At 43.6% G+C, this 27,966-nt stretch overlaps 1 protein-coding gene across 2 annotated transcripts in view; it reads left to right on the top strand.

Moving 5' to 3' along the window:
* The window catches only part of Plxnc1 (plexin C1), a 154,710-nt gene that overhangs the window by 69,331 nt on the left and 57,413 nt on the right, over positions 1–27,966 (top strand). For both annotated transcript variants that reach the window (XM_076920039.1, XM_076920040.1), the window contains exons 6-11: positions 4,783–4,927; positions 9,381–9,468; positions 11,359–11,461; positions 11,578–11,673; positions 23,575–23,714; positions 26,277–26,456. In XM_076920039.1, coding sequence (XP_076776154.1) covers positions 4,783–4,927; positions 9,381–9,468; positions 11,359–11,461; positions 11,578–11,673; positions 23,575–23,714; positions 26,277–26,456 — 752 coding nt within the window. The remainder of the gene's footprint in view (positions 1–4,782; positions 4,928–9,380; positions 9,469–11,358; positions 11,462–11,577; positions 11,674–23,574; positions 23,715–26,276; positions 26,457–27,966) is intronic.

Below are 27,966 nucleotides of genomic sequence, written 5' to 3'. Positions count from 1 at the left end.
CTCAAGAAAGAGCCATGAGTCTGGTAAGGGTCCTCATATTGGGTTTATGAAGCTTTCTTAGTTACTTTTCTGTTGCTGTGATAACACACCAGGACCAAGGCAGCTTAGAGAAGGGAGAGTTAGCTTGGGCTTGCAGTTCTAGAGGGATGCAAGTGAGTCCATGCTGGTGAGGTGGTGACAAGAGGACAAATGGTAGGAGGGGGTGGAAGGCTAGAAGCTCATCTTGAACTGTAAGTGTGACACACACAGAGAGAAAAAAATAGTGCCAAGCTTTTAATCTCAAAGACACACACACACACACACACACGAGTCAGTAATGAATTTTCTCCAACAAAGTTGTACCACTTAGTGCCACCAACTGGGGACCAAGTGTTCAAAAATTTGAGCTCCTTTAAATCACTATGAAGCTGGAGCTTCAGCTTTTAGCTCTATTCTATTATTATTAATTAATAATTAATATTTGCCTACTTATATGTATATATGTGTATATGCTCATGTGTAGCTATGCATACCTAATACCTAGAGGCCCATACAGTCTCAGTCAGTCAGTCTCTCTCTCTCTCTCTCTCTCTCTCTCTCTCTCTCTCTCTCTCTCTCAATTTACTCCTGTGAGACAGGTCTTTCCCTGAACTTGGGGCTCACATTTTTTTTTCAGCTTAGGCTGGATACATCCAGCAAGCTCTCATGATCCTTGTGTGTCCACTTGGCTTGGAGCTGGGGTTATAGGCGTTTGCGGGGATGCCTAGTCTTTTGTGTATGTACTGGGGTCCACACTCTGATCTTTATAATTATGGAGTTAGCACTGTTGACCACTGACCCCCTCTCCAGTCCTGACTGGGAGCATTCTTGAAACTCTCTCTTCCGTTCCCTTTGCATAACACACCTTGTCTTAGCTACTTTTCTATTGTTGTGACAAAAAAAACCATGGCCAAGGCGATTTGTAAATAAAGCATTTAATTGAGCTCACAGTTTCAGGGATTTGGGTTTACTCTGTGATGATGGGGTAAAGACATGACGGGACAAACAGCTTAGAGTTCACATGCTGATCCACAAGTAGACACTCGGAATGCTGTAAGTCTTTTGAAACCTCAAAGCCCACCCGCAGTGACACACCGTCTCTAATAAGGCCATCCCTTCTAATCTCTCCCAAAAAGTTTCACCAATTAGGGACCAAGTGTTCAATATATGAGCCTATGGGTGCCATTCTCATTCAAACCAACACTTAACCTCTCCACTTCTCCCAATGTCACATCACATCTTGTTGACTCTTTAAAAAAGTGTGTGTGTGTGTATATATACATATATATATACACATATACACATATATGTATGTGTATATATGATATATTATAATACACACACATATTATACATATGGGATATATACATACACACACACACACACATATATATCCCTGTTTGGATTTTTTTTTTACTGTCTGTCCATACAATGTTATCCACTTACCCACTGCCATGGTTTTATATATCATCTGTACATTCAGGCCTATCTTGATATGTCCTTTTGATGCCATACAAGTATCTTGAACTTGAGAGATACCCCACTCCCTCAGCAAGTCCTGTCTCAGCATATACTGCTTTTGGTACCTTCATCCATCAGTCTGCTTGCCAGAATCTTCATATTTACATTCCTCCCTCCAATCCTGTTCATCCGACCTCCAGACTGTTTCCAAATTGGTCTGAGTCTTTCTATTTCACTGTGCCACTATAGCCCAGGATTCTGTCAACTCTTGATGCCACGTGACCCCCTCCCCTCCCAGTTTGACTCTACTGAGATGTCTGTTAGTCTGTAAAGTCTCAAAGGGCAAGGGCTGTAGTTGTTTAGCTAGCTGGTTATTTGGTACCTTGTGCAGCATTTGGCCATGTTAGGAGTTTGTTGTTTATTTATAGAACAAATAAGCAGAATGGTTTTGGTTATGTAAAAATTATGCATGGGAACTGGAAGGAAATGGAGAATAATTTAAAATCCGATGAAAACAGGATTTAGAAAACCCACTGATGAAGGGATTCAGAGTAAGATATACACATATAAGATATATGTGGTTATGCACCAGCATACGGAGATACGGAGAGAGTATCATGGGATAAAGAAGTCAGTATGACTGAGAGTGCAGACCCCTGAGAAGATGCACTAACAAGAATGGTTTGGAGTTCATTCCCATCCTCCTGTTGTGGCGGTACATGCCTGTTAACCAAGCTCCTCAGAAGGCTGAGGCAGGAGGATCACAGATTGAGGCCAGCTGGGTTGCTTATGCAGATTGGTTGTAAAATGCTTGCCTAGCATGTATCATCCACAGTGTCACAGGTAGAAAATGTCTCGTATAGATGACTAGACCTCAGGCCAGGTGAACTCAGGCTGAAAGAACTTGTCTTCCAACAGCATGGTTCCATGGACTGGAAACACATTTTTTTTTTTTTTGAAACATTGAAAGATTGGAGTACAGATTCAGCAAGCTGTTAGGGAACCAGGAGAGACAACAGAAAAGGTGTAAGTAGCCATATTGGAAGTCTGAGCAGAGGTCAGGAAGATGAGATGAGAGTGGAGACACCCCCACCCCCCAGTGGTGCAGGCTCTCCATCACAGGTGAAAGGATTACCTGGTCCTCCATTCCAGCTTCCCACTTTTAACCCACCTGGACCAGATTCCCTCCCATGCCTGAGGTCAATTGATCTGCTAGCATTTAACCCTTTAACTTCCCTTCTCAATGGGAGAACTAGCTGCCTTGGTTCTTCAGGTATTTCATGTGGAGAAATCCACTTTAGGAGTTTGGAATTCCAAGACTTTCTTTTTCTTCCTCCCACATATGCACTATACCTCTGCACATACACAGGCACTCAGAAAACACTCTTCCTGTAAATCTCATCAGGGATTTGACCACACAGTAAAGCATAGCTAATTTTAAAAGTAGATTGAGCTATTATCTAATAGCATCCATAGGAAGTAATAAAGAGGTGGCGAGGGTACCTTAACACCCGGAAGATCAAGGAACAGCCTCTTAAATAAACCATCGATTAGAGTCATGCAAATAAAATCCCGTGTTTGGATGGGAATGCTTAATAGTGTAGAGACATATGTTTCACTAAAACGACTGTGTACTTCTGCTGCTTCAGTTAGATACATCATCACCTCAACATCTTTTGGATAAGATAATTGTGAATCTCAAAAAGATGAACCATGTCTAGGAATTCCTATGAAAATAAAGATAAATGAGGGGACGTTTGCCTTATTAGATATTTAAGGCAGTGAAAACTTAGTAACCGTGGGATAGAAGCAGAGTCCAAATATATTACCATACATTGCAAAAAGAACATTGTGGTGGTTTGAATAGGAATGGTCCTCGTAGACTCCTGTGTTCGAATGCTTGGCCATAGGGGGTGTGGCCTTGTTGGAGGAAGTGTGTCACTGTGGAGGCGGGCTTTGAAGTGATATGTATGCTCAAGTTATGCCAGTGTGGCAGACAGTCTCCTGCTGCTGCCTGTGCATCAAGAGGTAAAGCCCTCAGCTCCTTCTCCAGCACATGTTTTCCTGCATGTTCTCATGCTTCTCACCATGACAATCATGGACTAAACCTCTGAACTGTAAGCCAGCCCCCAATTAAATGTTTTCCTTTATAAGAGTTACCATGGTCATGGTGCCTCTTTACAGAAAACCCTAAGACAGTTATCTTGAGGGATGGAGAGATGGCTCAGAAGTTAAGAGTGCTTGTTGCTCTTACAGGGGATCCTGGTTTTGTTCCCAGCACGCACTTGGCAGCTCATAACCGTTTATAGCTCCAGTTCCAGGGGATGCTGCCTTCTGATCTCCAGGATACCAGCATATACATATGTGCAGGAAATATATTTATACAAATAAAATACATAAATCTAAAATGTTTTCTGAAGTGAAAGTGATATCTTGATTCAATGGGAGAAGAAGAGGCTTTTGTTGTTTAGGAAATGGTGATGATATAGCTAATTAGCCATCTGGATAAAAATAAAATTGGACTTTTATTCTGTACTATCTATACACATATAAATTCCAGATGGGTTTAAAAATGTAAGTTTAAAAAAAAACAAAACAGTAAAGAGGATGGAACTATTTAATCCTTGTCTGTAAGCTAGAGTTTAGGATGCATTTAATAGTCAAAACAAGAACCCCTATATCTGATTACATAAAGAGGTGCTGTGTAAGGCTAAGAGATCATACAAACAAAAGTACAAACAAATGGTACATTATGAGAAGATATGTGTCAGAAATATGACAGATAAGGATTAATATCTAATGGTGCAGAGAGCTCTTCAAAACTGATAAGAAAAATACACAGCAGAAATGTGGTCAAAAACTTGGAATAACAAATCAAATAGCCAGTAAAACCATCACTGTTTTTACACCAGCACCCTAGGAAAATTCTTCTTCCCAAGACAGGTTGTCTTACTTAGTGTTTCCATTGCTGTGAAGAGACACCATGACCGTGACAACTCTTATACGGAAAGCAGTTAATTAGGGCTGGCTTACAGTTTCAGAGGCTTAGTCTACTATCATCGTGATAATGAGCAGGAAGAGACAGTGGACCACCTGGCGTGAGCTTCTGAGACCTCAAAGCCAACCCCCTAGTAAATCACTTCTTCCAGCAAGGCCACACCTCCTAATAGTACCAATTCCCATGAGCCTATGGGGCCATTTTCATTCAAAGTACCACACAGGTCTAAAGGTGACTTCCCATAGGAAGGAGGGATAGCAATGATATAAACCAACCGCATGATATGTGTCTTCCCCTCTGCACAGACCACAGTGACCATTGTGGGAAGCGTCTCTGCAAGACACTCAGAGTGCGTGGTGAAGAACGCAGACACAGGCAGGCTGCTCTGCCAGGGGAGGAGCCAGCTGAACCGGACCTGTGCCTGCAACATCCCCAGCAGACCCAGCTACAGTATGTCGATTTCCTCTGGGCAATTGTTATAAAGTCATGAAGCAAGAGCCTCTCCTGAATTCAGTTACTGGGGATTGGGATAGTTCCCTTCCTGTCTCTGTACCTCTGGTTCCCACCTGAGTCTTTGCTACTGCCCCATCTCCTGAATTGGTTCCAGTACCTCACTCTTCCATATGACAGGAGAGATAGGGGAGGAGACATTGGCTAGGAGAGCTTGGGAAAGCAAGAAACCTTTGGGTTGATTCTTTCCAGATGGGTGAGATGATTCAGAATTCAGGAAAGCAGTTGTGTCTTAGGTGAGATAAGAAAACATTCTAAATTCAGTGCATTCATTCATTCATTCATTCATTCATACAGGAAGTATGAACATCTGGGTACAAAGTATTGTGCTAGGTTCCTGGAATATGAAGGTGCAAACAGATTGAGCTGACCCTTGCTTCAGAATCCTTATAACCTATTATGGCTACACTATAGAGTATAAATGTTGATGTGCAATGTAGTGTATAAATATAGGGTTATACTGTGGTATTATTGGGTACCTATAACCATAAAGGCACCTTTATGTCTTAGTTATGGTTTTATTGCTGTGAAGAGGCACCATGACCATGACAACTCTTACAAGGAAAATATTTCATTGGGGTTGGGTTACAGTTTCAGAAGTTTAGACCATTATTGTAATGGTGGGAAGCATGGCAGCATGTAGGCAGACATGGTGCTGGAGAAGGAGCTGAGAGTTCTACATCTGGATCAGCAGGCAGCAGAAAAAGACAGTGAGCCACACTAGGCCAGGCTAGAGTTTAAGAGACCTCATAGCCCACCCCAGGGACCCACCTTCTCCAACAAGGCCACACTTCTCAATAGTGCCATCTTTATGAGCCTATGGGGCCATATTCATTCAAACTAACACCTGGGGTGGGCAAGGATCTCTTTCTGGGTAAGTGACATCTGTCTCACAAGAATGAGGGATGAGCAGAGATAAGCCAGAGAAAAGGGAGAAACTTATGCAACCAGTGATCAGCTTGTGCACTAGACAGAAGAGAAACGGGCTTAGACGGGGGAACTATAAAAGGCTGTCTATGAGTAAGGCATGTGGGGTAGGGGCAGGGGGGACTGGACAGTAGGGGAGCCTGGGGACAACAGAAGACCATGTGAAACGTGGTCTCCATCCTGGGAGGCCTCAGCTACAAGTAGCATAGTCAGATTCAGTAGCAGGAAGACATGGTTGTGATGATCTATCCCTGGAATGGAAGGTAAGCCTCACGGGGCAGGGTCCTTGACAAGTTTGCTGCTGTGCATAGAACTGTGTCTTGCCCGGAGTGGTGTGTTTATTTACGGTCAGTACATTTTTAGGGAGTGGATGGGCCAGATAGATGGCAATGAATGGAGAGGGGAAAAGGGGGAAAGAACTGGAGTACTTGGTTCCTAAGGAGTGGCTAATAGAAGAAGCCATGGAAGTGGTCCAGATGAGAGAGTGTGAGAGCTGGAACTAGAGGTGAATGGATGTGAAGCAGTCTAGGGGTGCCCAGGAGGCTCAAAAGAGGATTTATGAGTCTGCTAAGATGGAAAAGCCTTGGGGGAGTTAAGGGGATGGTGGACGCCTCCTAGCATGTGTGGCATGACCACGCTGGAGCCATTCGCCTCGCTTGTGAGCAGCTGAGTTAATCTTGGGTGATGCATAGATGGAGAACTATACGTCTAGGAACTAGGATTCCCTGCTTCCGGAACTGCTTATAGTTCCAGAAGCAGGGAATCCTAGAAGAGAGCATCAGATGACTCCGTGTATGAAGGCTCTCTCTCTGCTTCAGAGATGATGCCTAATCCTCTTTTATAAGGACGCCAATCCCATTCAAGAGGAGGAAGTCCTCATGATTTACCTACTTCCCAAAGGCTCCACCTCATAATATTATCAAGTTGAGTATTGAATTCCCAAATAAAAACTTTGATGGCATACCGAACAGTGAGCCAAGCCTAGAGCACCCAGCTGAGCCTTCTTCCCTCAAGAAAGAACTGGATGCACGAAAGCCAGAGTCATGAGCTAAAGATGCCCCTCACGGTCACTGGATCTGGATGCTTCTAACACCCATCAGTTTTTCTTGTCACCCACTGTACTGTCTGTAAAATGCACTTCTGGTTAAATTGGGTCCTTAAAGATGAAGACCTTGCTCACGTATAAAATAAGACTCGAAAGTATCCAAGACTGACTTAGAAAGCTAATTGTTGGCATTTGAACCTCCAATGATGCCCCCACCCCTTCCCGTGGCTGAAGGCAACAACTTCAGTTGTCCATTCATTGTGCTCAGCTGTCTAAAGCAATTGATAAAACTCCTTCTCTCTCTCCCTTCCTCTCCCCCTCCCTCCCCTCCCCTCCCTTCCCCTCTCTCTCTCTCTCTCTCTCTCTCTCTCTCTCTCTCTCTCTCTCTCTCTCTCTCACTGTCTCTGTCAGTCTCTCCCTCTCCCCCTTCCTCCCTCCCCTCCTCCTCCCTCCTTCCCTCCCTCCCCCCTCTCTCTCTCACTGTCTCTGTCTCTCCCTCTCCCCCTCCCTCCCTCCCTCCCTCCCTCCCTCCCTCCCTCCCTCCCTGCCTCCCTCTCTCCCTTCCTCTGTCCCTCCTTCCCCTTCCCTCTGTGTGTATTTGTTGAGACAGTGTCTCACTATGTAGCAAATCCTCCTGCTTCAGCCTCCTCAGTGTTAGAAATATATATATATATATATGATGGATATATATCATATACACATATACACATGCACGCACACACACACACACATATATATGTGTGTGTATATACATACATACATACATACATACATACATACATACATATTTCTAGATCCATCATGTCTACTTTCCTGGCCTATTTTGACTGGCCTTACTCTACAGCCTTGTTTGCCATATACTTTGAAACAGCAGAGAAAGGTCACCTCTCCCATTCACCCTTACTAGTCTTTCTGCCACACCTTTGGTTCTCCAGAGGCACCCCAATCTTGCTCCTTAATTCTACACGGAGTTCAAACTACTCACATGGTATTCCCTTGACTTCTGTGTCTTCTTCACCTCGGCTCTTTTACCTCTTCTAGAAGTGCTTTCAGAGGAGAGGTCGTGAATATTCATTTCCCTGTGAAATTTCCAATGTGTTGTGCACGGTTGGTGCTCAGTAAAGTCTGACTTCTTTGGCACCCTCCCTGGGAACTTGTCAATTCTATGGAAATGTATTTTCCCTGGGAGTCCCTCAGTGCTAAATGGCCATGTGTTCATTTTCACTAACATGCATCAAGTGTCTGTTCAGATGCTCCTGCTGAGAGGTCATGTCAGCCCTCCAGACCTCCTTGTCTTTAGAACAAAAGATTATCATTTCACGTAAGCCCCACTTCACGTGAGCAGAATGCTGTGTGGAATGCTAACCATCAGAGGAAGTCCTTGTGCTGGAGAGAGCATCTCCACCCAAGGATCCTTAGAGCTTGTGAACAGCACACTAATAAAGTTTCAGGAAGGAATTTAGGGATGTCTGCAAAGTCAGGCCAACTTCTCACAATGTCAAGACTTCCATTTAACAAGCCTCATGAATTCCTATAAGTAAGAAGATATTTCTTCTGTATTAGTGCTGGTCCATGCTTAGCCATAATAGGACCAGAATGGTGTTGCCGTGGACGGTGGTACCCAAGGATGGTCTATGTGCTCCTTGTGCTGGGAGGGACATTACAATATACAGGTTCTGAGACCAACCTCAGGTCTGCTGAGTCATCCTGGCTTGGACCACAGCTCTGGTATCGCGATTTCCCTAGAGTCTTTGTGATTCTGATCAACAGCTGGGTTTGAGTACCGCTGCCTCAGATCCAGCATTGAGGTTTAAGGAGATGCCTAAAACAGCATTTCTCTGCTGCTGACTTAGCATAGGTTTGGAGTTTTCCCGACTAATAACCTTCATTTGACAGCAGCTGATTCCAAAGAGATCATTGGGCCTCACCCCAGGGTCCTGAGTTCAGGGTTTCTTAGGTAAATATTTACAGAGGATGGACTTTTCTGAAGGTGCAGGATTTCTTTTCTGCCGTGCTGATATTCATATTCTAGGCACTTCTTGCTCGGTGACTTGTTTTATTCTCATGCCTTGGCCAATTACAAGCTGAGGTAGTGATCCCAGCGAGAGCATGGGATGTAAATGGGCTGTAAAATGGCTTTTCCTGGTGATTATCTGTGGGAGCCTTGGAGCTAGCATGAGGCTCAGTCTGTTTGGAGGCTTATGCTGTGCACTGTGGCTGCCTGACATGAATGGCCCATGGGGAAGGAGCTACACACTGATTGAAATGTTGGTGAACAGCTGGCACACCCGTGCCCTCTATGTAGACAAGGCAAGAATATTTCTTTCTTTCTTTTGCATCTACAGCTATGCTCGACTATGGCTGGAATCCACCATGAATGACTCCTCCCCTCCCCCCCCCCCCTTCTTTCTCTTTCTCCAGATGTCTTAGTTGTCAATGCCACCTTCTACTTTCCCTCTTGGAACTTATCAGAAAGATTCGACTTCACCAACTGTGCATCGTTAAAAGAGTAAGCTTGGCTTTGACTTTTAAATGTTCTCATTGCTTTTAAATTTATTTGTTTGGCTCCTCGATTTCCTAAAGAACTCTTCTGTGGACTAGAACTTTCCAAAGTGCCTTTTGGATCGTGGCCTAACGGGAGCTAGGAGAGCCACGGAGGTAATAAACGGTGCTCACTCATTCAAGCCCTAACAAGAAAACGGGAGCAGCTGAGGAGAGCATGCACCAAGGTGTTCCTATCAACAGGGAAAGGTATTTTCCCCAGACTTGGAGGATCCTGAAGTAAGGGTCAGTAAGGAACACCACTGAACTCTCCCATAATGCAAACGGCTTTGGTAGTTTGGCCAGAGCAATAAGACCTGCTCATGAGGACAAGTTGAAGTCTCCTTCACCAGAACGGCATATTCATTTTGGTTTCTTTCTGTGGTGCTAGGGAGTCAGCCTTGGGGGCCTTGAGCATGCAAGCAAGCCTACCACTTAGTGACCCTAGCCCTGTGTCTTCCACTCATTACTATTGGACCCATTCAGCTATGAACCCTTTGAATTTGGACTACAGCTTCCTCTTGTCTCCTAAAGCAGAGAGAAGACAGAGAAAATAGTCTTTTCAGAGGCCCATCCTCTGAAGTTGGGATAGAGGACATGAATGGGCTGTATTACCAGAGGTGTGTTATTCATTCTGGGGTGTGATTGGACAACAACACGAGAGAACAACTTCTAGCCTGGTCCAGAAATCACTGTAGGAAAAGTGAAGTCTGACTGTGTTAGGTTATCTTTCCCTAAAGAGGTGCCTTGGAAGGTCACACAAATGGAGAGTCAGCAATTGTCTAAAAAAGCAGAATGAATTTTGGGAAGAAAAATAGAACTCTTGATACTGGGAGCCTCCAACACAGCAAACAGGATGAAGGAAGAGAGAAATGAGATAGAATTTAAGGGTGCAAGGAAAGTTTAAAGATGTCTCTCTGTAGACCGCCTGCTTTAGAGCCCAGGTAGAAGAAAATGACACACCCTGGGGTCCCACTGCTAGATAAATACAAGTCAGACCTCAGAGCCAGATCCACCAACCTGAAGAGCATCTTTTCAGGGAGATACTTGGGAGAGAGGCTCCCTCCCTGAAATGTAATCTGTTTTCTACCCTCCAGAAAATACTTTCTGTAGATTAGAATCTCTGGGGTATATATGAATTCCAGGCCAGGTGTACTCCCTCTGTACGGTTTCCTCATCACCTCCTGCTAAGTTTTCTTGAGGCATCCCTTGGACAGCTCTGTCTTCTGTTAATACTGTCTCTTCCTGATCTCTGATCATTCTTAATGCTTGGAGGGCACCCTCAAGGCCTCCAGTCACCCACACACAATGCCTCATTTAATTAGCAGGCCCAACTCTTCTTTGGTTGTAAAGCAAACAGCGGTGCCCCATCCTCTCTGCCTGCCAGGGAATCCTTTGTGTCTCACACCCTGTCTTTGGCAGCACAGGTGCTCCAGGGAGTGAGGTCTTTGCTGATCCGAGTGGCAGGCGGGAGAGAAAGATCCCTCTTTACAGAGGCTTACCTGAGGGTGGACAAATAGCAACCAGGTTCAGAATCAGATTCAGTGGGTTCCTGTTATCACAGACCAGCGGGTGACCCCAGCTTCAGGTCTCCATGGCAACACCTCTGTAAGTGTGATGACAATCCATCAACTTACAGGGCTTCCCAGAGAAGCGCACAAAGCCTTACTCTCTTCCCCAGCCTCAAAGGACCATCCTTTCTCTCTTTGTCAATCCTAGGCTAGTCAAAGATTTGATTATTAATAGTAGTATATCATTCCTGGATGTTCTTAACCTGTAGCGCCACAGAGGGAAATTTCTAGAATATGAATAATTCCCGAAAAATAATAGAGACTAAGTTGGTTTTTCATGTTGCCAGATGCCCAGCATGTATTGAAACCGGCTGTGCTTGGTGTAAACGGGACAGAAAATGCATCCACCCCTTCACCCCCTGCGAACCATCAGATTATGAGAGGAATCAGGTAAAGCGGCCTTGGAAGTAGTCCGAGGTCTGTCAGAAGCAAGTGCCTGTGTGCACACAGCCCCGCCCCTTCCTGTGTGTCTCACTCCCATGCTGAAGGGATCTTCTCCAACACAGGAGCTCTGTCACCTTGCTGTGGAGAAAACACCCAAGGACTCAGGAGAAGGAAGAGTCAAGGAGAACAAGAGAAACAGAACCGATGGGACTTTGCAGGTCAGTCTCAAGTTTTGTGTTGATAATGGAAACACAAAAATCCCCTTTTGATGACAACAACAACTCTTACTACTTTGGGTTTCTGTTGTAAAATTCCCCATCTTACTTATAACCCCAGTCCCCCCTCCCCCACATACTCTTTTTTTTTTTCTTTTTTGGTTCATTTTAAACCAAGTTTCACATAATTGGCTCAATACATCAAAGGCTTCACATTCGCAAAAGAGAAATTAAAACTCTGTAATTGTGAAAAATGACGCCTTCCAGTAGAAGTGGAATTGTAAAGGTGACTTTGTGGCTCACTGGGGAAAGTGTAGCATACAGCTGAGGTGACCTCCGTTCAAACCGGATACTATGACTTTACTGATGACAGGCACTATATGTGTGGGTAGGGGGTCTATGCTAAATACCCAAACTGACCTTGCTTATTTCTCTTATTCAATTTATGGAGTTGATCAAACCCATCATTAATAATGCCAAGATAGAAAGGCTGCAGAACGCGCCGCTCCCCTCCCTTGTCTCAAAAATGGTGATTTTTTTTTCCCATGAAATTTCCCCAGAAAATCCTCTTGCTTTTTCTTCATAGTTATACTTAATCACCGCAGTCTAGATATCAGTCATGTGCAAAAAGAAGGGCTGGGACCATGTGAATATTTCCAAGCAGGACACAAGTGACTCTGTTTAGTTCCGTGCTGCCTCCCTTCAGTTGCCAGAAGTTCATTAAGTGTTTACATGTGGTGACACACACACACACAGAGTGGACAGATTCTCTCCCTCATTCTCTTTTGACTCTGTCAGAAGCAGACAAATTAAGATCGGCACTGGAAGAAGTTCAAAGGGCCCAGCTTTCTATTCCGTGACCAGTCTGAGGCTCTGTCTTAGCCATTTGCAGCTCCTGAAGGTCAAGTGTCAACACAAATAAGGAGCATGTGTTTAATCATTACTGAAAAGTGGATAGTAACTTTAGGTGAATTAAGTAACAGGCTGAGGGCCTGTGAACCCAAATGGATTATGAAGTTAATTAAAGCATTAGTGAACCTTGGTGTGCCAATATCTCCAGCCTTTGCATCTCTGAGGCTTAATTAAGTGATGGGCTGCTTCTATGGTCTCGGCGGTTTGTCAAAACTAAGACACAGTGACAGAAGCTTGGATGGAGAAAAGAGAAGCTTTTTTTTTTTTTTTAAATAAGCATGGTGGTGGTGGTTTTCAGTTTTGGTAAACTTCAGGGACCACGAGATTTACCATCTTCACTATTTTTAGTGCGCACTTCCGTAATGTAAGTATTCCTTCACACTATGTATAGTCACTGCAATACTTTACATTGTGCCAAACTGAAACGCAATACTCATTCAGTAACTCCTCCCCCGCCCCGCCCCTGCCCTCGCCCAGACCCCGCCCCTGCCCCAGGCTCCTGTAAACCCCTATTCTATCTTCTGTCTTTAAGACATAACCTCATGTGAGGGGTTTGCCTCTTGTGACATGCTTACTTCACTTATCATTGTGCCCTCCAGGCTCACTGTGTTGTAGCACGGATTAGACTTTCTTTCCTTTTGAAGGCTGAATAATATTCCAGCATATGTATGTAACACATTTTATACATTTCTCCAACCACGGGCTCTTGGTTTGCTTTCACCATTTAGGTATTAGGACAACAGCCACCCTGTTTAATTCTTTTGACCAACACCGCAGAGTTAAGACTCCTGGATCACACTGTAATTCTTGTTAAGCGCCACCATCCTGTCTTCCATGGTACTCTGTCTAGCCGCGGGTTCTACTAACAGGAGTCAAGGGTTTCTGTCTCTCGCATCCTCATGAACGTTTTCCTGTTTTGTTCAATCATTACTGTAGTCACAAATGTGAGCTGCAGCCGAACCTGACTTTGGCTGTCTCCTCCATGTGCTTTGTGACACTTTTTCTTTGCTTGCTCACCAGTGATGTCTTCTGCTAAATTCCTTTCCCATGGTTTTGATTGGTTAACTTGTTTTCTTTCATTGGGCACAAGAAGTATATTCTAGGGTTTAGCCCTGTATCAGATACAGCATTTGAAAGTATTTCTCTCCCATTTTGTAGATTACCTTTCAACTCTGTTGAGTGTGTGTGTGTGAGTGTCTGTATATGTGTATATGTGTGTGTATATGTTTGTGTGTGTGTGCCTATGTGTATGTGTGTGTTTGTGTGTATATGTGCATGTCCATATGTGTGTATACGTGTGTATATGTGCATATGCATATGTGTATGTGTACAAGTATGTGTGTTTATGTGTGTTTGTGTATATATGTGTGTATGTATGTGTATATGTGTGTATATATGTTTATGCGTGTTTGTATGTATATGTGTGTATGTATATGTGTGTTTGTAGGTATATGTGTGTTTGTATATATTGTGCATATGTGTATGTATGTGTGTGTTTGTATAAGTATGTGTATGTATATGTATGTGTTTGTATGTATGTGTATGTATATGTGTGTGTTTGTATGTATGTGTATGTATATGTGTGTGTTTGTATGTATGTGTATGTATATGTGTGTGTTTGTATGTATGTGTATGTATATGTGTGTGTTTGTATGTATGTGTATGTGTGTGTCCATGTGTGTGCATGTGTCTGTGTGTATGTATGTGTGTGTGTGTTGCTAGATCTCAAACCCACAGCCTCACATACACTAGACAAGCACTCTACATTAAGTTATATCCCTGGACTGTTCAGGGTCTTTGATACATTTAATTTCAATGACGTCCAATTTGCCTATTTTTCTCTTTTGTTTCTTATGCTATGCTGTGGGGGTCAGGCTCAAGACATGACTGCCAAAACTAATGCTGCAACACCTTTCAAACCTCCATTTTCTTCTTCGAGTTTTGACTCATCTCTATACACCTTAGGCACTGGAGTCCATTTTTGTAGATGCAGTCAAGTGAGGTTCAGTTACCCTTCTGCATCTGGCCATTCTGCAGATGGCTATTCTGCATACGATTTCCAGCACCATCCCTTGAACACTCTTTCCATGGTTCACTGGCTATAGCATCTTCACTGATTGCCCCTTGCTTTTGTATGCAAGGTTTTATACCCGAGGGTTCCTTCCTGTCCCACTGCTCGTGTGCCCGTCTTTATGTTGGTACCACACAGTCTATGTTTACACTTTTTTTTTTTTTAGTATGTTCTGGAACCAGGAAGTGTGTGTCTTCCAACTTCTTTCTTGTTTTTGATTGTTTAACAAGAAAACAACACTTAAAACTTTTACTCTGTTGTCCTCTGATAATACCACCTTGTGAAATGTAGCTGAAGATCTCAAGTCCTGCTAGTGATGTCAAAGGTCAAGGTAAAGGATGCTCGTTACCACAGGCTGCCCTTTTATAGCTCCATCTACTGCCTCCTCCCCCTACCAGCTCTGGAGCCACACACCACTAATGTGTTCTCCATGTCTATAGTCTTGTCGCTTCGAGAGTTTTATATAAATAGAATCATCTGGATGTACCCTTTGGGAGATTAGTTTTTTATTAAATTTGTTTTTATGGAAACAGAAAAACAGAGATTATGCATATTAATGGGGTACCATGTGATGCAGTTAGATGGAAATTCAGCCAAGTTCTTATATAGCAGTCTGGGCAGTAGCTTTGTAGATGTCTTGAAGAGAAGTGTGATGTAGTCATAGCACCCTGGCTTCCTGTAGTGTGCCTTCCTGTACCTTCTAAACTGTGATCCTGTGGTTTAAAAAAGTAGAGTCACCAAGAAAGAAAGGTAAGTCTCAAAAAGAGCCTTCAACACTTCTCTACGGATTGCCCTTCTATGTTTGGGGAAAGACATCTTGCTGAGACCGAAACATTTATGTGTGTATTTAAATATGTGTGACTCAGAACAGAATCTCAAGTTTGGTTGTTAGGGAATGGTCTGCTGCTTGGCTTAGGAGAGATTTCCTGTGCTCTCTCTGTGAAAGGCTGCTGTCTTTCATTATCACATGAACATGAAACTTTCTGGTTTGCACTGTTGGTTCTCAAGTCAAGTTTGCATGGTAGACCCAACAGTTGAGGCAGAGAGGCCACCGAGAGCTTTTCTTGAATGCATCTGCCCACATCACCTCGGCACCAAATGCTTCCTGTGTGCTGGGCACTGGAAAGGGAGCAGACACCATCTCAGGCTCTGAGATGCTGAGGCAGAGTCAGTGCTTCCTACAGGAATTTGTGGAACATCTGCTATATGATACCATGCTGAATTCCATGGATACTGCATGCAATACACAAATGAATTAACTCCCTCTCTGGACACCAGTTCTAAGACTCTTTTCCATGAGAACACCCGTAGCAATACAAGATTATGTGTGTGTGTTTGTGTGTGTGTATGTATATATACATATATGTTACATATATGTGTATATATACACATATGTATGTATGTATATTATGTATATGTATGTATAAGCAGAACCTAAAAGTACAAAAATTCAAAGCTTGGATATGCACAGAGTCTTAGTTCTTAGTTTTTCTTGTATATTTAAACCCAATGCCTAGTGGTTAAATGCAATCAATGTGGTTAGTTAAGTCTTTAATGGATGGGTTGATTGATGGAAATGACCTTTCAGCCCACCTTAGAGGGACAAGAAACACCTGGACTCAATAAGACAGAAGAGTGAATATTCTTCAAAAAGCACCCACCATAAATAAGCGTGGTCATGGCCAGAAAATCCAGGAAACCCCAGGAATTCAGTTTGTCTTGGCAGAAGAGGCAGGGAACAAATGATAGCATAGAAGAATGATCATACTGAAGCCTGTGTGTGCTGAGATATGGGCCCCAGCCCTTTGGGGGATTTTTGTCTTGCTTCTTCAGTGGCAATGAAAAGCTATTCACTACATCTATTTTAATGTATGGATTTGGTCATCTGAGAATGTGGTGCTCATAGGGGAGGATTTCTGGTTCAATCCCAGGACAGTTGACTTCACATACCCATGATCCTAAGACTTACTTGATCCAGGATACTGTGGTGGTTTGAATATGCTTGGCCCATGAGAAGTGGCACTGCCTTGTTGGAGTAGGTATGGCCTTGTTGGAGGAAGTGTGTCACTGTGTAGGCGAGCTTTGAGTGCTTCTAGGGCTCAAGCCCCAACCAGTGTAGAAGAGACAGTCTCCTTCTGCTTGACTTTAGATCAAGATGTACAACTCTCAGCTCCTTTTCCGGCACCACGTCTGCCTGGATGCCGCCGTGCTTTCCACCATGATGATAATGGACTGAGCCTCTAAAAGTTGCCTTGGTCATGGTTTCTCTTCACAGCAATGAAACCTTAAAACAGACACCCTGATCCAGAAACATGAGCCCTAATTTGTCAGGGGATTGAACCAAAGAAAAGCATGAGCCCAGTAGAGAAGTCCCAAATCTCATCTGGCCTAGAATGAGGACAGCTCTAAAGCCATCTTAATCTCTCCTTTCCTGAAACCTTGAGACTGCTAGTCCTGTCACTTGACTAGGTGACCGTCTTTCCTTTCATTTCCTAACCATCTCTTTATCTGGTGCCCTGAAGCTGCAGCTGCCCCTCCTGCCCTCAGGGAAGGCTGTAATGATATGTGGTCTGATGTAGGTGATTTCTGGTCATGGTTCTTTGTTTTTTGTTTTGTTGGTTGATTGGTTGGTTTTGTTGTTTTGGTTGTTTGGGGGGGGGATTTGTTTTGTTTTTATTTTATTCAAGACAGGGCCTCATTACATAGCTCTGGCTGTCACTGTGTAGACTAGGAACTCAATATGTAGAGTAGGCTGGCCTCAAACTCAGAGATCTAACGGCTTCTGCCTCCAGAGTGCTGGGATTAAAGACATGCACTATGGGGCTCGACCTCTGGGTCTCATACTGGTAACCCCTCGAAATATGTTTATCATTATAGGGCAGAAACTGACTATGTTAAGTTGTGTCTCTGCTTTCCTCCGTGACTTTTCAATGTGTGTTTTAATTTCTCATAGACAGTACCAAATGGACCCTTTCAAGGACCTTGCCTTCAAAAGGAAGCTTAAGCTTAACACAGAATTTTTGTTTGTTTTGGAGTAGCTTCTATGAGCCTAGCACTGTTCTGCATTGAGTTCATTCAGAGAATGTTGAGCAACTATTGTGTGTTGGGCAGGCACAATATAGACCCACATGGAACTTGCACTGTCAAACTTAAGAGTGTTTTGGAATGAGGAAGTGAGATTCTTTGTTATAAAAAGAGTTGAACACTCATAACGGAAAAAGAAGCTAGAAAGAATGACAGCGTGGACGAAGTTGAATAGCAGCTAATCTTTATCGGGGCCCTTATTGTATCCTGAACTCAGTGTTTGTTAATCTACGCTTCTCAGCTCCACCTTTTACAGGCATAGAAGTTTTGCCTCAAAGCCAAAGAGTAGATTAAGAAATTTGAACCCAGGTATCTGGATCGAGGGTTTGCAGTTTTAACTGCTACCCTACCTTAAATGACTTAAACTGAATAAGTGTTAAACCACATAATATCATTGCTAAAAGGCCTCTCTGGAAGGGAGGAAAGTCTTAAAGATAATGCAGGCTTTTCTCAGGATTAGACTGCAACAGTCTGTCCCATCTGCGCCCCAGCCAGAAGGGAGCTTATTCTCATGGAAGATAGAGAGGGAGAGGGGCATCTCTGGGTGAGGTCTAAGAGAAGGAATGAGTCCCAGGAAAGGCCAGGCATCTTCTTTAAGACAAAGAGAGCAAAAAAGGCCCCAGATAAGCCAGGATGGCTGAAACAAGACTGAATCAACAAAAATCCAGTGTTCAAACTGAGTCTTGGGAGAGGGTGTGTTAGAAGCAGGGTTGAGACCTGTGTTCTCTGGTCTCGGCATTCTGGTCACTCAGGCCTGATTTTAGGGGCTACATTCAGGTTCATTAGTCAAGAGTAAGTTAGGGGATAGCCTTGGCAGCTCCCTCATGGGCTGTGTCAGCCTCATCTTGGAGTTAGTCCTCAGGTCACAGAAGCAAGTCTTAATCTCTCAGAAGAGAGCATGGATCGCTGAAAGTTTCCCTCCTAAGTCCTGAGGCCTTGCTGACCTTTGGCAGTTCCCAGTTCCCTGTTATGTCCCAAGTTCCCTGTTGCCTGTACTGGGCCTCCTATGAAGGGGTATTTCCTCCCGGGACTGAGCATCAAATACATTGAGTTGTTCATTGAACTCTCCCATTATTCTTTGATGGGATTGTATTCTGCTCTTTTCTTTCTATATCACATTCCCTTTTATACTTTTCCATCTCTACTGCTGGTCACCAACACCGCTCACTTTGTACATATGATTAATATATTACATCTATCCTCTTCTCAGCCATTAATGAAGATGTTAAATAATTCTAAACCAAATACTCACCCCCGTGGGGCCCCACAGGACACTTTCATTTAATTAGTTGTATTACCTTTCATCTCTCTCATGTCCTTTGACTTCAGATGTCCTGCTGATTTTGAATCCATGCGACTTTTCATCCCGTCCTGTTTGAACTAATTTCATGAGTGAAAATCTGAGAGATGTTTTACCAAGTGTTGATTCAGGTCCAGACCTACAGTCAGCTTCATTAATGTTCCATTTTTTCCCCCTAACAGATTAATAGAGTATAGTTTGTTCTTAATAAACTGAGCCTTCCTAATGGACCACTTTCTAATAGTCTTTTCTCCACAAATGTCATGTCAATTTGAATTCTCTCGGTGTCAGGCATCACATAAGGTGAGTCTTAGTTAGGCTTTCTATTGCTGTAATACAATACCATGACCAAAAGCAAGTTGAAAAAGAAAGGGCTTATTTGACCTACGCTTCCAATAGACACTGTTTGGCATCGAAGGAAGGTCAAGACAGTAACTCAAGCAGAGCACTCCACAACCTGGAGCACTCCTCTGCAGGAGCTGATGCAGAGGCCACAGAGAAGTGCTGCTTACCGGCTTGCTCCTCATGGCTTGCTCAGCCTGCTTTCTTATAGACCCCAGAACCACCAACCCAGGGATGGCATGACCCACCATGGTCAGGGCCCTCCCCCATCAATCACTAATTAAGAAAATGCATTACAGCTGGATCATATTTAGGCATTTTCTAAATTGAGGGTCCCTCCTGTCGGATAATTCTAGCTTTGTGTCAAGTTGACATAAGACCGACCAGTACAAGTTGCTTGTGTCGTCAGAGTTGATTCTCTCGGACATTTTCAAGGAGAAATGTTGCTGCTGGTTATATACTTTCCAACATCTTATAATGGCTTAGTTTTTGAAAAAAAAAAAAAAAGTGAAAATAAAAATAAGCAGGCATTCTGCAAACCACCTAACTAAGCAGCTTCCCATGTGCTATCTTAATAAAACCAAGGAGAAACCCAAGCTCACTGTTTTTAACAAAACAGTTAAAATTTACCATCACTTAGAAATAACCTCTGTCTCTAATGGAACTCCCAGAAAGTGGACTATTCTGAGGGTAACTGGTAGAAGGTGTTGGGCCAGGATGGTTACAGTCAGTGATGTCTAGACTTGATGTATTGAAACCTTGGATATGGGAAGAAGAAAGACCCTCACTGTAGGGGTGAGAAGTCCTGGCTGTATCCAGCCCAATTCTGGTTTTTAGCTGACCCTTTCGGGTGAGCTTAGGGGTTGGCTACATCATGTCAGGTGGTAAATTAACTGTAAATGAAAGTACCAAATAACGTCTAAAGTACGGAGGGCGAAGAGCATTGTGGGAAAGATTGTTCTCTGGTCCTTTGTATTCATTTTATTTTTTTAAAAGTTATCAACAAATATTAAAGAAAAAAAAAAACCTTTTAATGAACCGTTGCATCCATGAGGCACAGCTACACAGCTGCCCTATCTTACGTTAAAAAAGCAAAACCCAACCATTTTCTTTATACATTTTCACTTGTGTATTTTCACAGTGGGGTCATCCCACAGATTGCTCTTCAGCCTTCTAACTCTAAGATTAAGAAAAATTCTCCCAGTGAATAAAAGAGCTGATGTGACCCTCTTTAGAAGCAAACTGCAAGCATCTGCTTCCATAAGATAGGCTGGGGCTAGACTCGGTCCTCCATGACCAATGTAAACTCCCGTAAACGGTAAGATTTTCAAACGAAATCCTTTTGAGGTCGCAAGGCTGTATCTACCCAAGGGGAAATAGGAAGTTAAAAGGATATCAGCCTCCGATGGTGCTTCTAGAGCCATTAAAAGAGCAACATGTACCTATCTTTTTTTAAAAAAAAAAAAAAAAACAACTTTTCTTTACTAGCTACAAGGCTCTCTTATCTTGTACTATGAACACAGAAGTAGCATGTTCAAAAACTGCTCTCCTGTTTCACATTTTTGCTTTGGCAGACAACCACAGTTTAAGTACAAGAGGCACAGGGAAAAGTACTCGGCTTCGGAGGACACGTGATGGACAGTTTACAATAGCAGAAAGTTATAGCCCAGAAGCACCACTCAGCAGGCGGTACATGAAGTATGAGCACACAAGTTAGGCGATCTGAATTCAGATCCTATAAACTTAGGAAAAGCCAAATGCAGGAAAAGCCAAGGGCAGTAGCATGTATCTGTAATCCCAGCACTCCTGAGGGGAGAGGGAAGCAATGCAACTTGTACTGGCTGGCCTTAGGTCAACGTGACACACACTAGAGTTATCTGACAGGAAGGAAGCTCAGTTTAGTCTCCAGGAGTGTGTGCAGCAGCAAACGAGGTGTAAGGTGAAGACTAACACCCTAGGTAGTTCTCTGACCTTTAACACACACACACATACACACACACACACACACACACACTGTAATTCTGCTGCTGTTATGAATCGTTATGAAAATAGCTGTGTTTCCCCTATGGTCTGAAGTTACCTCTGTGAAACGGTCCTTTGACCTCCAATGGACTTCTGCACTACAAAGAACCAGGCAGTGGGTGTTTTAGGCTGTGCCGGCTACACAGTCTCTGTTGTAAGCAGCTGCAAAAGCACCTAGAGATGATACACATATTTCTGTATAATGACATGTTACATAATAATGTGGTGTTATATGTTTGAAATTCTATTCTCCTTTTGACATTTTTTTCCCATAGGACATCCAAAAACAGAAGACAGGATTTGACCAGGGGAAGGTAGTTTCCTAGCTCTTGATTTGCACCCCCCACCCCCACACACACCATGCCAACATGCCTACCCTCACCTAGCACTTACTGATCTAGTGATCAGTGAGTACTTGATCACTTCGCTGTCACCTACAAAGCTAAACAGGAAGCCTTCTTATAACACACACTTGACATTTGCAAGGGATTTATCTTCAAGTCGTTGCTAATCCCCCCTCCCAAGTACCACTCTAGGAGATAATTCCACCCCTTCCCCCCATAAAATGCAGTCAAGTATAACAGAATAATTAAAGTGACCCTTTCAGGCTCTTAGTGGCTCAATAAATAAATACAGGGCTAACGTCCTTTTTAAGGTGATTAAAATAAAGTCCACCACGGGAATCAATTCCCTGCTGTATTACATCATCACGGAGATGACATTAATGACAGATTTACCAGAATCTGCAAAATCAATCCACAGTGATAATGAACGATGGATCCTCTGCCAATAGCACCTGGGTTTGCCAGCAGAGCAGGGTGAGAGGATGTTCGTGCCAGTGGGATGGTCAGTGCAGCAGCAGACCACATTCTGTCACCTGGACCATCACAGAAGCTGGACCAGTGATTCAGTGTCCTCCTGATAGACTTCATCCTACAAGAGGCTGAACTCAACGTTTGTGCTTTGACCCAGTGTGAAGTGATGATGCTTCTCTGGACTCTTAGGTCACGTTCAAATGGGAAGAGTGTGACAGTGGAGTTTCTGCATGCCAAGACCTGCTATGCTTTATATTGGCCAGCGTCTTGGAATGGAGAGAGGATCTAGAAAAGAACAACCATGATCAGAATGGAAGATGGTAGCATTTGGAGGGGAGACACATGAGGTGCCTGGGTTGTTTTTGTTTTGCGAAGTGAAACGGGAGCCTGAAGGGATGGCTCAGTGGTTAAGGATACTTCTCGCTCTGGCAGAAGATCCAAGTTCAAGTCTCCCCACTAATGTTAGATGTGTCACAACAACCTGTCATTTTAACTCTGGACAATGCCCTCCTCTGGCCTCTGAAGCAGGTGATCACACAATAACTAAATTAAAATAAACCTTTAGAAGAGAAGGAAGATTATTCCTGCCTCTGTTAGGGTTTACAGGGGAAGTTGATTCGATCTTACAAATGGAGGAGTAAGGAGACTAGGAGATGTGGGCTTGAGTGATAGGGAAGTTAGGTATCATGTGACTCCACAGGACTCAGTTTGGTGGTCCAGAGAAAGCAAGAAACTGAGTCACAGAGGTTGCACAGTTGCTCACAATGGTTTAGGCAACTAACTTTTTCATACTGAATGGTTTAACATGGGTAGATTTCTTAAGACACTCTGCCCTCTGTATTGAAACGGAAAAAATATGAACTCCTTTCTAGAGAGTTAAATTCATCTGTATTGCCATTTGTATTAATGGAACAATGAGTCCATGCTAGCCTCCACTGGGGAGACCCTGCTCCTTCTCTTCACTGTGTTTGAACATCATGGGCCTCAGGAGAGGAAAAGGCAGGGGGCTCTTTCTTTACTCGAGTGACAGCTCATGCCTCAGATGGAATATCGGGTTCTTTCAACTGCATTTTCAACTGTCTTGTGAGACAAAGACTAATTGGTTTGACCCCATGCTGTCACGTGTTGAGAGACACGAATCTTCAGCCCTCTTCCTTGAATTCATTGATTTCATTAAATGCTGTCTGCTTGTGTTTGCAAAATGTAATTTCCTAGTGAGTTCTTCGAACCGCGGCACAACAACAGATTTCGTGAGTGTGTGTGTGGTGTGTGTGTGGTGTGTGTGTGTGTGTCTCTGTGTGTAAAATGGTGCCATTTTGTAGCTTTGATCCGCTGTTTTAACCTCTTATTTCTAATAGGTCTTCTACATTAAGACCATCGAGCCACAAAAAATATCCACCTTAGGGAAAAGCAATGTGATTGTTACTGGAGCAAACTTCACCCAAGCGTCAAATATCACCATGATCCTGAGAGGAACCAGTACATGTGAGAAGGACGTGTAAGTCAAAATACTAACAATCAATCTTTGGTAAAGTTTAAAACCTACACTAAAGAAGTGTTAGTAGGTCTTGGAGCTCTCTGTAGTCAAATGATACTTAAGTGTTTTATACATCGGAATTATAATAAGTAAAATATCTGTAATGATTCATTTGAAGTTCAGGTGGGAGATTCTGACTTGTGTTGCTCCTCCCCGCTGCCCAATCCTCAGTCTAAACCAATTTTAGGATGCTGCCACTGGGAGCCTCGACTGGTTTTTAAAGCAGAGTTAAGTGTATATAGAAAGGAACTCACGTAGAATTATAGATGTGCACTTTGGAACATGATGGAGAGCTTACAGAGTCACACTTTCAGTGTGCTACCTGAAGCTGAAAAAAAAAAAAATGGAAGTAGAAATGTTCATTGTAGCTTTCTTTTCTCGACTGGCTTGGTTTTCATTTCAAATAATTAAATTACAAGGGCATATAATAGTAGTAAAAAAAAAAAAAAACCCAAACAAATATCAGGTGAAGGTACCCCTTAGAGATAATGATGCCTGTGATTTCTTTTTATTCTAGCAATGAAAAAAATATCTAATTTTTCACTAATATTCTTAGGAGAATTATTATACCTTCCCCGGGGGGGAGGGATCGGAATACTAGCATTATGTAATAATAACACCATGACAGATAACTTTAGTTTTCTGCTTGTTGACTTTTATAAGTTTGGGCTAATTTGAAGTTTAAAAGAAAATTCGTTGCAGTCTACATGAACCATAATACTGAGCTGATTCTCATCTTGGAAATGCATTTAGGACAATGTGCTGAAGCGTGATGTTTTGGTTTTTAGCTACCAAAACCGATTTGTACCGCACTGTAATCCGCCTATTTAGTGAACTTTCTGTTTTAATTCCCTGGCTGCACATCGCTGTACCCCCACCTCCCCTTACGGCAGTAAATCTGGGCTACCCCATGATCTCGATGGGAAAAGGTACCCATCACTGACTTTCCTCTATACCAGAGTGAATCAACACACATTAAAGCCTGTATCTATGCAACCTGGGTTGCTTATGTGCGCCATTTATCCTGGCTAAATACCTTATCGCAAAAATCTTTCATTTTGTGTGTCGGAATCTGTGACGTTAGACACCTGTGCGCTCAATGAAGGGCAGTCAGCCTCACTGCAGAAGACGTCGTTTTTTGGAGCATTACCCTGTTTCTGGCTCTTTATGCTCTTGTTTCCATTCTGAAAGCGTCTTGAGATGCCACCGTTATTAAATTAAACGACTGAACGCCCTTTCTGCATGTAATATCCCACTAACCACTTCTGAGTGGTGAACCCAGGTTCACAAGCAGGCGACGTAATAACACAGTTAATCTCACACCCGAACCCATGGTGAGATCCCAAACCCTATTCATGGAGACTTTTTAAGTGAATGGTTATTTTTTTTAAAGAGAAAAAGACAAGCGTAGTAGCGGAGTGACCTATATCCCCACCCCTCAACCTTCCAAAGTGTATAAACACACGTGTGTTTTAATGACTTGAGAATGAACTTCTGAGAGATTCCATTTAGAAGCCTTAAAAATATACGTCTGGGGCAGAGCACGTACAAACTGACTCCAGTCCCTTTCAAATTCACTTTCTCCTAAGGTGTAGCAACAGCACCAGGGTTAATAATCACGCACAGAATATCCCTTCAGTAGTAAAACCAGACTTTTCCTGTAGCATCCTTAAGCTGAGCAGGTGGCAAATACAACTTGATCTGAATGTGTGCTTTAGAGACTCATAGACGTAAGAGTCACTGATAGTTACAGAGGGGATGTCACAGACAGCTTTGCTTTGATTGTTGAGGGGCGTCGGGAATGCGTAGGACAGTCCCAGCCAATCGCTGGTTTGGAAGCTCCTGAGGCTTTGACTCTAAGATTTCAGGGTTCCTGAAGCATATTCCCTTCTCTCTGAAGGAGAGAATTCCCAGGTCCGTCTGGGGTCATACTTTCCAGTGCTTAACTAATAAAAGTGCTGCTTCGAAAAAAATATAAGCTTTTAACTATGGAAAGGACAGCTCATACATAGAAAGACACATGTAAACAAGCCTCTTTACAAAGTTATATTTTTTGGACAATTTTATTTCATCTTTTTCTTCTGCTTCTTCCCCTCTCCCCCCACCCCATGGAGATGGCAGTAGCAGAAGACATACATTGTGTCTGGAGTGTCTTAAAATCAAATCTTGGTGCCACGTTACTTCACGGATCCTTCAATGTATCTCTGACAGAGTAGTGCCAATGTTAACCTTAATTCCTTCATTTAGTGTGATGCCTCTCCTTGCCTTGACCTCTGAGGGCGAAGGTAACTGCTTCCTTGTTTTCCACTTCTAAGGAGGAATGCAGATCAGAGATAGAGACGCACAGAAGAAAGAGGAACCCAGTCTGAGAGAGCCAGATCCAACAGGCGGCCCTTGATTAACCCGCCTCTCACAACTGTTCTTGACCATCTCGGGGTGAAATTCATGGGTTGTCACCTTGAGCGATCAACTGTGCTAAGTGTCTGTGTCCTGAAAGAGTTCCTTTCCTGACCCCCTTTCTAGGATCCGGGTTAGCCACGTGCTAAATGACACGCATATGAGGTTCTCTCTTCCGTCAAGCCGGAAGGAGATGAAAGATGTTTGCATTCAGTTCGACGGTGGGAACTGCTCGTCGGCAGGGGCTCTCTCCTACATCGCTCTCCCACACTGTTCCCTGATAGTCCCTGCCACCACCTGGATCAGGTACTGTCTGGATCCACAGAGGGTTTCTCTTCTTCCAGTCATGGAGCGTCCCACCAACCCATCCGGCCTTGGTAGCTCCATCCAAATTACCCTCTCAGTGTTCCTCCTAGTTCTTCCTAGAAAAAGGCTTCTGTCTGACCATAAGCACTGCGAGCATGGCCCGTTTTTATTTCACCATGGCTACCAGGAAACGCACAGCCCACACGTTTTGTTCAACCACGGTGACTGTTGTTAACCCAGGTCGCTGTGCCCTCTGTGTCACCTGCCTTCCTTGCACATGGTGTCAAGGCTCCCCACTCTTCCTTGCACATGGTGTCAAGGCTCCCCACTTGCAGGTCTCACTTGCTAACTTTGAGGCTCGGCTGCTTTGAAGGCTTTGGAGGAAATATTGGAGCCTGCGTGTAGCCTCTACATTTCAAAGGTCCTGCTTGAGGGTTCGACATTCCAAAATAAACTCTTTCAGATGAATTCGGTATATTAATGGGGGGAAAAAAGTCTCTCCCTAGTCAAATTTAAATTCACATTTAGGTTTTGGAGTATAACCCCAAAGAGATTTTCTTCATCTCACATGGCACAAAGTTAACTTTCCATGTACCTCTCTAGATAAAACCACAGACAAAGCAATGAAGCAAAGCAAATTGGAAGGGCAAAAAAAAAACCAAAACATCTCTTGTATTCCTACTTGAGATGACCATGGGAAGCAGCTGTGCTTGCTCTTGGTTCGCCAAACTGTGATAATAGAAAGTTCAGACTGGGCAGCTTAGATGGCACAAATGGAGTCCCTGCAGGTTGTATGTCTCTGAGGTGTGAGGAAGTTTAACCCCTTCTGAGGCAGCGTCTCTGCAGTGTTTGCAGGTAGACATCCCCTGTCCCTCCATCTAAGGCTGTGCCCTAAGCTTTTGCAGAATACCATCAGCCACTCCAGTGAATGCCCTGAATTTCCAGGTGTAGTTTAGTGGTAAACTACCTAGCATGCGCAATAGCACCGCCCATTCCCCACCTCCACCCCCAATCTTTCTACCTACAGCCTTCCTCTGAGTAACTGGGGGTCAGGGTTTCCTCATGCAATCTTTACAGCCCATTGGAGTGGTACAGGGAAGACTGAGATTTCAAAAGCAAGGCTCTTGCATGTAATTCTCTGCTCTGAGATTAAGTATGCCCTATGTATAAGTAGTAGCCCGGATGTGGCATTCACCACATACTCATGGTATATCTGCTGACCTGGTTAAACCTTACAAAAACCCTGAGAAACCAATGGTGGGTTGTCCCTTTGTCAGGGGGTGAGCCGAGGCATGGCCACAGTTCAAACGATAGACCTAGCTCCCTGATAGCTGGGCCCAGGATGCAGTGGTTTCCACCACAACACTCTGCTTCCTCCTCATCAAATGGCTGCCCTGTTACCATGATTGTGCTGAGCCCGTGAATCTCAGCTGCTTCTTGTCCTTGAGCTTTAAACAAGAAGGGGGTGCTGCCAACTGGAATCAGAAGACCTTTGGGTTGGTTTTCTCGA

This window comes from Arvicanthis niloticus, chromosome 22 (genome assembly GCF_011762505.2).
Source record: "Arvicanthis niloticus isolate mArvNil1 chromosome 22, mArvNil1.pat.X, whole genome shotgun sequence".
NCBI classification, from domain to species: Eukaryota; Metazoa; Chordata; class Mammalia; order Rodentia; family Muridae; genus Arvicanthis; species Arvicanthis niloticus.
Note: the sequence above shows the minus strand (reverse complement) of the source record. Positions and strands in the feature narration are given on the sequence as shown.